Raw genomic sequence first — 10,925 nt, forward strand, 5'->3', positions numbered from 1 at the left:
GCGTTCCAGCAGCCTCCAGTACCTCCCCCGAAAATTACATCTGGGGGGTCAGAGGTCCCGGCGCACGTCATCGGGGCGCGACTTCCTGTTCGTCACTTCCGGTTGCGCCCCGTGACGTCACATCCGGGACGCGGGGTTGCCAGCTACCATGCTGTGTAGGTGCCGCAAACTCCCGCCCACACGCTAGGAGACCACATGTTGGCGCCCTCCACGGCGCTCCCAGGACCCACGGGACCGGCCTCAGCAGAGACTGTGCCCTGCCACAACCGACCGGCCCCGGTAAGATGATCTTGCTGCTGTCGCCGCCGACAAGAAGGAAGGTCCCCTATCAAGGACAGGAAACCACTGAGGCAGAGAGAGGTGCCGCCCTTTTTATCTTGAAGGTTTCCTGTCATTGAAGGGCGGATCCCCTCTCTCGTGCTGTCATGGGTGACAGAAAAAAAAAACACTTTTCTCTGCAATCAGACCTCTACTGTGGGCCATACAGGTAAGTATAGATTTACTTTTCTATAACCTGTATGCCCATAGTAGAGGTCTGATATCTCCCAGGGGGTGACAGATTCCCTTTAAGGCTGGCGTACTTACTTTGAAAATCCATGTTAGAATGGCTGTATAATCCTTCATGAAATATTCCCTGCCTAATAGTTCATTTTTTGGGTTGTTTTTTTTTAGGAATCCCGCTCTACAGGCATTCTGACAAGTACTTTCAAGTACACCAGCCTTATGCAGTTTCTGAGATCATTTTATTAATAAATGTAGTTTGTGGTGTGACGTCTGATGACAGATCAGCTATATCTTGATGGCCTGTAGAAATGGCCTACCAGAAAGGAAAGCAGTTGACAGTAAATCGCTTATCATGTTTTCTGCTGTAGGTCGTGAACAGGCTGAGCTGACCGGGCAGCGGTTGTCAAATCTAGGATTTAAATACAGTCAAATTGTTCATTCATCTATGACAAGAGCCAGAGAGACAATGGAAATCATCAGCAAACACCTGCCAGGTAAGAGTAGCAGTGATAGTGTTGTTATATAGCTAAACGTCAAAAAGGAAAAATCGCACTCACCGTCTCTTTAAAACTTCGACACTTTAATTGGAAAGTTAAAACATCGTGTTGCAGGGGTGAACGGAATGCACAGAGGATGACGGCGGTTTCATGCCAAAGAGCGCTTCAACAAATACTTGTACAAGGACGTGTACGTGAAATGACCGTCATCCTCTGTGCATTCCGTTTACCCCTGCAACCCGATGTTTTAACTTTCCAATTAAAGTGTTGAAGTTTTAAAGAGACGGCGAGTGCGATTTTTTTCCTTCTGATTTTTGATGTTATGCCACTGGTTTTCTCCAAACGCACCCTAAATCTTTTGAAGGTCTGGTTCGTCTCGGCTTATGCTTTAGAGGAGTGAACAACAGATGGTTCCGGTACACACCTTCCCTGCTTGTTATATAGCTTACACTTCTAAATTGAAGCATTTATCCAGCACCTTTTACTTCTGCATCAAGAGATGAGAGACGCTGTGGTAATGTCATTTTTAGGATCCTTGTCTGATGTTGTGCACACCAGGCAGGTATCGTGCACCTGACCTAATAATTACAATAGGTTTCCGGCACTATACCTAGTAGTAAGCGCCCAATGGTCGCCAGGTCAGAAGTGTTCTCAGCTTTTGATACAGTAAGAGGCTCTGGATAACTTCAGAATTTTAAAGAGGACCTTTCACTGTTTTGGACCTTAGAAACTGTACATTCCCGCACATAGTAGCAGGAATGTAGATAAAATAAAATTTTCTCCACTCCAATGTGGAAATTGAAGGCGCCGAGATTACTGGCGCCAATTTTCTTATTGTTTAACTGGGCGTTTCATTTCGTTCAGCTCTATGAGCATGTACTTTCACCCCTCTGACTGTGTCCAGTCATAAAATGGCAGCATCCTAGGGACGAAAAAGTAGACAATGGAATGAAACCCCCATAGAGAAGGTCAGAACTGTGCCTGCATGGTCACGTGAGACTTAATCTGTGTCGTGTGATCGTGCAGACAATGCCTCCTACGTGGTACTAGGTCTGCCATCCTCAGCCGATCCCGCGATGTTCTTTAACCTGGTGCTGCTGTTCTCCTCCTCTCTCAGCGCTTTAATAACAGGAATTCAAGAAAAAAGAGCATTCGGCTCACCTGTCCGGTGCTTGGCCGAAGTACTCCAAGTGATAAACCAGTGGAAAAGACGGCACTCAAGTGACACAAATGGCACAGAAAAAATTAAATGGCAGGAGGGTTACACCTACAAGCCTCCAGTCAACGCTTTTTTGACCTACATTGTGCTTTGGCTTTTTTCTGTACCGTTTATGTATACCAAGATGCAAGTGCCGGATTTTTCCCTTGGTTTAATAACAGGAAGTGTCGGGAGGGAGTTGTGATCTTGCAAGACTTTATCTGTCCCATGTGACCTCAACTTCAGAGCCATAATACTTTTGTGTGCATAAACTCCTAAGATGGCCATACTTATCAGGTATTTTATTTCTTTGGAAGCCCACCTTATGACTCTGGTGGCAGCTTAACTCTTAAAAACAAAAGGATTTTATATGCTGTAATCCAGCCAGCCTGATCCTTCGTCGCACCCAAACATCTTCCATTGGAGAAAAGTGAGGACAACCCCATACAAAATAGATCATCAACCATGGCAGAAATATTGAGGTTTAGCTGATATTACTCTAATGTAGACTGGGGCTATTTAGATTTTTTTTTTTTTTATTTTGCATTGATATTTTCTATATTAATTTGTTCCTGGATGTCACTACAATTGAACTATATAATTCTTTTTAATGTCAAACTTAATTTTTACACTCGCCAATATTTCTCTGTATAAATATTTCCTTCTTGTCTATGTGCATTATTCATTAATTCAGTCCTTCTAATCCACCTGAGTTTATATTACCTAGTAATACAAACTCGACCCCATCAACCCCAATATTGGGGGCCAAGTAGGCTTTATGTATCAAGTGACAGATGAAAGTTAGTTTAAATCTAATCTCTCCTATATTTGTGTCATATGCTTCCTTTTGCTGCTTGCTTATTTTTATTTTTTTTTTACATATTTATATTATTTTTGTTCTGCCCAACATCTGCAGGTGTGCAAAAATCTAGCTCTGACTTACTTCGTGAAGGAGCTCCCATCAGGCCTGATCCCCCGGTCTGTCACTGGAAACCAGATGTTGAGGTGGGTGGTGGCCTCCATTTCAATATGGATATGGCATAAGTATTAGAGTACTCTGATGGTTTTGTATGTTTTACTTTCCTGATGGGAGACAAGAAGTTGCTGCTACATTTTGTGTTTTAGTTCTCACGCACAGGGCATGGAAGTACTAAAGAGTATCAGGGACACCATTGTATGGTGCTCAGCACAGAGCTGTATGTCAGAGATATTCTCCCATAGGAGCCATTCCATGTGAATCCAGTGGGTGTCCTATTAGGACTCCATAGTTCCATAGTATGGCTATATGGAGCTGTACTATGTGTCTATTACTATACGGCCACTGACCATGTTGATGTCTCCAGCAGTATTATGAAGATGGACCCCGAATTGAGGCTGCATTTAGGAATTACATTCACCGAGCAGAACCAAAACAAGAAGAGGATAGTTATGAGATCATCATTTGCCATGCTAACGTGATACGCTATATTGTGTGCAGGTAACACAACGCATTTCATTTTGTGTGTGATATATACAGTACAGACCAAAAGTTTGGACACACCTCATTTGAAGATTTTTCTGTATTTTCATGACTATGAAAATTGTACATTCACACTGAAGGCATCAAAACTATGAATTAACACATGTGGAATTATATACTTAACAAAAAAGTGTGAAACAACTGAAAATATGTCTTATATTCTAGGTTCTTCAAAGTAGCCACCTTTTGCTTTGATGACTGCTTTACACACTCTTGGCATTCTCTTGATGAGCTTCAAGATATATATATATCTCATGTGCAAATTACTTACATTTTTATTGCATTTCTGCTGCAGAAATGAGCTAAGTAAACATGTTTTTTTATCTGCGGATTTTCCTCATCTCGTTTAAGTCTGTGGGGAAATTTGCAAGTGAAACACATTATTTACTGCAAAAAAAATTGACCTTCTCCGGATTTCAGAAACACACCTCAGGTCAAATTCTGCAGTGTTAAGAAAGCCCTCGTCTCATCCACTTTGCTGAAACCGTAATGTGCTGCGATTTTTGCACACAAAATTATGCAACGGAAAATACATACCAAATAGTCATCGTGGGAACTCATCCTATAAGTCTAAAAGCATGAGGGTTTTTTGGGGAAAAACAATGTACATTTTCATCCTATGGTAAATAAGCTTTCTTTGATAAAATAGCAGCACTTCTTCATAGAAACTTCCCGCCAGCAACAAACATGTCAATGTGGATTTTCTGCAGCATTTTTGCACCTACTATGTAAATTAGGTTACTTGCATTTTTGTCCATTCATTTTTATTTATTTATTTTTGGTATGTTATGTTTTAAATAAAACTGCTTTGTTTTTCATACTTCCTGGTATTTGGATTTGATGAGACTTTGATCAAGTCATGCCCCTTCAGAAACACATTAAATACACATATGTATCTTTTACCTGCAGATTTTCCACATGTAATGCAATTCTATGGGGAAAATCCACCCGTAAAACTGTATCTGCAAGAAAAAAATGACATGTTGTGGATTTTGAACATCCACCGCACGTCAGTTTATGCAGTGTTATGAAAAAAAAACCATAACATTGGGCATGAGATTTCAATAAATCCCATCCACTTTGCTGGAACTGAAGATGCTGCGTCTCTGGCGCAGTGAAAATACTCTGCATCAAAAACTCATAGTGGGAATTTATCCTTAACTCATTTGTACGAAAATCATTTTATGGAAGACCTAATGTGCTGTACTTGTCCTGTTTTTGTTTCTGCACAGGGCCTTACAGCTACCCCCAGAAGCCTGGCTCCGCATGTCGCTTAACAATGGCAGCATTACTTATTTGGTAGTCCGTCCCAGTGGTAATGTCTCTTTGAGGATGCTTGGTGACTCTGGCTTTATGCCTCCAGAAAAAATCAGCCGAACATAAGGACGACATCTTGCTGTGTAATCCAGCTTCTCACTGCCTACCGTGAAGATACCAGGATGAGATCTAATGCTGCATCATGAGTAACCAGCAACCCACTCTCTGTGCCTTCATCAGGGCTTCACAACAAAAATTTTGATCGTTTTTCGGGGGGAGGGTTGGTTGAAGAGGTGGGCCGTCCTGCAATTGGAAGACATGAAACCCAAATATCAGATGCCTATGTTTTTGTGCATTATGGATGTTTTTATTTTATTTTATTATTCCAGGTATATCTGTAAACCAGTAAGTAGTATATAGGGCAACTATAAAGAAAAGTCCTGTTTTTAACACAGAATGTGCATGTTTTTTGTAGTTTAACTTACCGTTCTTATGCCACAATATTTTTTTGTATGAAAATAAGGTTGCGGTATGTATATAATGTTTTTATCATTAATGCAGAAAAACATTCTGTCACGTATACAGAAAGAACAAAGGGAAAAAATCACATGGCCACATGTAGACCTATAATATAGAATACTAAATGCAGAAGGCATCGGTGCAGAGACGACAAACACTGGTTCTGCTTTTACAAATACACCATGTTTGCTATTTGCTTTAGGATATAAGAACAAGGCCGCATGTAGCAATCGGTGTTACAGATATGTAATATGGTGCTCCTTAAAAGGGCTCTGGACCTCAGACCATGAGGTCATTTCTACATTTGGTAGACTAGGACACGTGTAGCCATAACAATGCACAAGTTGATGCATACAAACTGATATATGAATACATGAACTCCTCTATTGTTATACACGAAAAAGACATGAGGTGGATAGTTAACGTTTTTTTTTAACCCCTTTACAACCCAAGGTGGTTTGCACGTTAATGACCAGGCCAATTTTTACAATTCTGACCACTGTCACTTTGAGGTAATTACTCTGGAACGCTTCAACGGATCTCCCTGATTCTGAGATTGTTTTTTCGTGACATATTGTACTTCATGATTGTGGTAAAATTTCTTCGATATCACTTGCGTTTATTTGTGAAAAAAACGGAAATTTGGCAAAAATTTTGTAATTTTCAAAATTGGAATTTTTATGCCCTTAAATCAAAGAGATATGTCACACAAAATAGTTAATAAATAACATTTCCCACATGTCTACTTTACATCAGCACAATTTTGGAACCAAAATTTTTTTGTTATTGGGGAGCTATAAGGGTTAAAAGTTGACCAGCGATTTCTCATTTTTCCAACAAAATTTACAAAACCATTTTTTTAGGGACCACATCATATTTAAAGTCACTTTAAGGGGTCTTTATGACAGAAAATACCCAAAAGTGACACCATTCTAAAAACTGCACCCCTCAAGGTGCTCAAAACCACATTCAAGAACTTTATTAACCCTTCAGGTGCTTCACAGGAATTTTTGGAATGTGGAAGAAAAAAATTAACATTTAACTTTTTTCACAAAAATGTTACTTTAGACCCAATTTTTTTTATTTTCGCAGGGGTAACAGGAAAAAATGGACCCCAAAATTTGTGGTGCAATTTCTCCTGAGTAAGCAGATACCCCATATGTGGGGGAAAACCACTGTTTGGGCGCACGGCAGGTTTCGGAAGGGAAGGAGCGCCATTTGACTTTTTGAATGTAAAATTTGCTTGAATAATTAGCGGACGCCATGTTGCATTTGGGGAGCCCCTGATGTGCCTAAACAGTGGAAACACCCCCCACAAGTGACACCATTTTGGAAACTAGACCCCTCAGGGAACTTATCTAGATGTGTGGTGAGCACCTGGAACCCCCAGGTGCTTCACAGAAGTTTATAACATGGAGCCGTGAAAATAAAATTTTCACATTTTTCCCACAAAAATGTTTTTCAGCCCCCACTTTTGCATTTTCATAAGGGTAACAGGAGAAATTGCACTATGCAGTTTGTTGTACAATTTCTCCTGAGTAAGCAGATACCCCATATGTGGGGGAAAACCTCTGTTTGGGCGCGCGGCAGGGTTCGGAAGGGAAGGAGTGCCATTTGACTTTTTGATTGTAAAATTTGCTTGAATAATTAGCGGATGTGCCTAAACAGTGGAAACCCCCCACAAGTGACACCATTTTGGAAACTAGACCCCTCAGGGAACTTATCTAGATGTGTGGTGAGCACTTTGAACCCCCAAGTCCTTTACAAAAGTTTATAACATGGAGCCGTGAAAATAAAAAAATCAAACTTTTTCCACAAAAATGATGTTTTAGTCCCAATTTTTTTATTTTCACAAGGGTAAGAGGAGAAAATGGACCCCAAAAACTTTTGTGCAATTTCTCCTGAGTACGCCAATACCCCATATGTGGGGAAAATACAGTGTTTGAGCGCACGGCAGAGTTCAGAAGGGAAGGAGCACTGTGTGACTTTTTGAATGCAAAATCGGCTGGAATCGAGAGCGGACGCCATGTCGAGTTTGGAGAGCCCCTGATGTGCCTAAATAGTTGAAACCCCCCACAAGTGACCCCATTTTGGAAACTACACCCCTCAAGGATTTTATCAAGGGGTATAGTGAACATTTTGAACCCAGAGGTACGACACAGAATTTGATGACATTAGGTCATCATATTGAATAAGTTGTCATTAGTCTTGAGCGCAAGTGCTCGCTACTTGAGTTTGCATCGGGTACTCAGGTATGCACCATGTATCACGGGTGCTCAAGTGAAATGCTCGAGTGCCCGCTCGCATGTTTCACGGTTATTAGACACCCCCAAAAAAAACATGCGGGGATCGCTTGTGCATGGCAGGCAATCCCCCAAGGTTTTTTTGGCCGCGAAGCATATGGGGCGGAGACTCGAGCACCCGCGATACTCAATGCATACCCGAGCACCTGATGCAAACTCAAGTAGCGAGCACTTGCGTTGAACACTAATTGCCATATCGTCATCTTTTTTTTTTTTTTTACTTTTGTAAAAAAAAAAAGCAACCATAACCCCAACCCTAACATTAGCACAACCCCAACCACAGCCCTAGCGTTTATTTTTTGCGCCGTTCCTAGTTAGGTATAAGTGATTAGACGACCTTATTCTTTGGGTCGGTGCGACTACAGAGATGCCAGAATGATATCGGGTTTTTATGATTGACAGCTGTCACACACTAAAAGACACATATTTTGTAAAATCTAGTTTTTGCATCGCCATATTTTGAGAGCTATAATTTTTCCAGATTTTGGCCGACAGTCATGTGACGGCTTGTTTTTTTGCGGGATGAGTTGTCGTTTTTATTGGTGCCATTTTCAGGCACGTGACATTTTTTGATCGCTTTCTATTCCAGCTTTTGGGAGGCAGAATAAACAAAAAACAACAATTCAGGAATTTGTTTTTTTTTTTTGTTTTTTTTTATTCATTCTACTCCGCGTGTGGTAAAATTTTTAAGGTAGCTTTATTCTTCTGTCAGTACGTTTACAGCAGTACCACATTTATATCGTTTTTCTATGTTTTGGCGCTTTTACACAATAAAAGCTATTTTATAGAAAAAAATATTTTTTTGCATCGCTTTATTCTGAGAGCTATAACTTTTTGATTTTTCGGATGATGGAGCTGTATGGCGGCTTGTTTTTTGCGGGACAAGATGATGTTTTCAGCGGTACCATTTTTATTTATATTTGTCTTTTTGATCGCATGTTATTCCATTTTTTGTTTGGCGGTATGATGATAAAGCATTGTTTTTTGCTTCTTTTTTTATTTTTATTGTTTACCGTGTTCACTGAAGGGGTTAACTAGTGGGACAGTTTTATAGGTCAGGTCGTTATGGACGCGGTGATACCAAATATGTGTACTTTTATTGTTTGTTTTTTTTTCATAATATTTATTGATGGGTACATTATATTTTTATTTTTGGTGGATTATTTTTTTTAAAATATTTTTTCAATTTTTTTTTTTTTTTTTTTTTTTTTTTTTCACTTTCTGAGTTTTTTTTTACTTTTTTACTTTGTCCCACTATGGGACTTTCACTTTTTTTATTCTGATCGCCTGCATAGCATAGGGATGGAGCACCATCCCTGTGCCATGCAGGCAGTCAGCTCTGCACAGGGAGAAGATTGTTTGGTCATGCACTGCGCATGACCAAAAAATCTTCCTGCTGTCTGGTGACCCGGATGTTGTCATGACAATATCGGGTCGTCATTGCAACACCCAGGAAGCCGCGGCAGACAGCGCTGGAGGCCGGAAGAGGAGGTGAGTATTGCGATCACCTCCCCTTAGCCACCGCAATGCTGCGATCGACTTCGATCGCAGCATTGTGGGGGTTAATGTGCCGGGAGCGATGCGGGACCGCTCCCTGCACATAGTACCGGGTGTCAGCTGTGACAATCAGCTGACACCCGGTGGCGATCGCGCCCGCACAGCCTGTGTGTGCGCGCGATCGCAATGACGTACTAATACAGGTCAGGCTCTTAAGTCCCAGGGCACAGACGCGTATTAGTACGTCATGGACTTTAAAGGGGTTAAATAAAAAAATAGAAAAAGCCATCCATCCACGACAAGGTGACCTCACTTGCATGATCCCTAACTCTAATGACTCACCTCTTCATGTTCCAAGACAGGACTCACATGAAATAGGGATTAGATAGAAACCAGGCTTAACTCGTAATAGAAACTTTCTGTGATGAGTGGAGTAGGGTGCACAACCTGGAAAACTCCCCCCAACAACTCAATGCAAACGAAATTGAGTGGCCCTGGAATGTCCCTTTAAGGAAGGCTCTATTCACTATGTTATGTAAACAGTCCTTTCAGGCACCAAAAATGGGATTTAATTCTGCTAGGAAAGCAGAGGTCTTCCCTAAAGGCTTTACTACTTGGATGACCCCTTTTACTACTGATACTTTAAATGTAATACTTGAAGCCACCAGGAGTTCTCTATATCGTGCTTTAATTTGTTTCATTTCATTTGGAACACAGCTTAGCCGGGGTATAAAATGAGAACTTTATCAAATTGACTGGCCTCCGCCATATTACGACTCCGCGTAGGAGTCATGTATTTTGTGCCAAGATGGTTACATGTGAGTTTAATAGAAGTAGGAGACATTTTGATTTTTTTGTTAAAGGGAATCTGTCATCGGGTTTTTGCAACCTAATCTGAGAACAGCATAATGTAGAGAAAGAGACCCTGATTCCAGTGATGTCACTTATTGGGTTGCGTAGTGTAGTATTGATAAAATCACTATTTTATTCATAAAAGATTATCACTAAAGGACTAGTAAACCTGCTGCCAAGGTAGTCAAGCATATTCATGAGCTGTGTATAACCCCTCCCCCATCACTGATTGGCAGCTTTCTGACGATGTACACTGTACACATTCAATGGAGCGGACGGGGCTATACGGAGCTCAACATTCAGAGAAGTGGTAGATCTGCAGCAAAAGAAAACAGTGATTTTATAGAAATGACAGCGAGCAACCCAGTAAGGGACAGATTGCTGGAATTGACGTCTCTGCCCCTACAATATACTGCTCTCAGTTGATTGAGCAAAACTTCCCTTTTAAATAAATGCAAGCTTACCCTTATTGTCTCTCATTCATTTACGGCAGTGCAGCTGCGATTACTTTGGTATGATTTGTAAAGCTGGTAAATATAATTTTTTTTTAATTAAAAACTGTGTTTGTATATTTTACTGTGTTTGCTTTGATTTATTGCACTATTGTAACAAGTTAAGCACATTCCATGATGTACTCTGCATCTTCAGCATAGGCACTGGCCACATAGAAACATATTCAAAAAACTCCATTCACCTGATGGAGGCGGGAAAAATCTGGCCTTCTGACACATGAAGTCTATTTGTTTTCTGGATTTTTTTTTTTTAATGTATGGGAATGG

General features: G+C 40.7%; 1 protein-coding gene across 2 annotated transcripts in view; it reads left to right on the forward strand.

Annotated features, from left to right (window-relative positions):
* The window catches only part of PGAM5 (PGAM family member 5, mitochondrial serine/threonine protein phosphatase), a 34,174-nt gene extending 23,456 nt beyond the window's left edge, over positions 1 to 10,718 (forward strand). Inside the window, exons 3-6 of one of the 2 annotated variants that reach the window (XM_073675822.1) lie at positions 873 to 998; positions 3,116 to 3,204; positions 3,543 to 3,676; positions 4,951 to 10,718. In XM_073675822.1, the coding sequence (XP_073531923.1) occupies positions 873 to 998; positions 3,116 to 3,204; positions 3,543 to 3,676; positions 4,951 to 5,101 (500 nt within the window). In that variant the 3' untranslated portion in view covers positions 5,102 to 10,718. The remainder of the gene's footprint in view (positions 1 to 872; positions 999 to 3,115; positions 3,205 to 3,542; positions 3,677 to 4,950) is intronic. The other variant, XM_073675831.1, reaches the window with a different exon arrangement.
* The last annotated feature ends 207 nt before the right edge of the window (positions 10,719 to 10,925 follow it).

Source organism: Phyllobates terribilis, unplaced genomic scaffold, assembly GCF_046119375.1.
Source record: "Phyllobates terribilis strain yellow unplaced genomic scaffold, ASM4611937v1 Scaffold_1__5_contigs__length_1240528914, whole genome shotgun sequence".
Lineage (NCBI taxonomy): Eukaryota > Metazoa > Chordata > Amphibia > Anura > Dendrobatidae > Phyllobates > Phyllobates terribilis.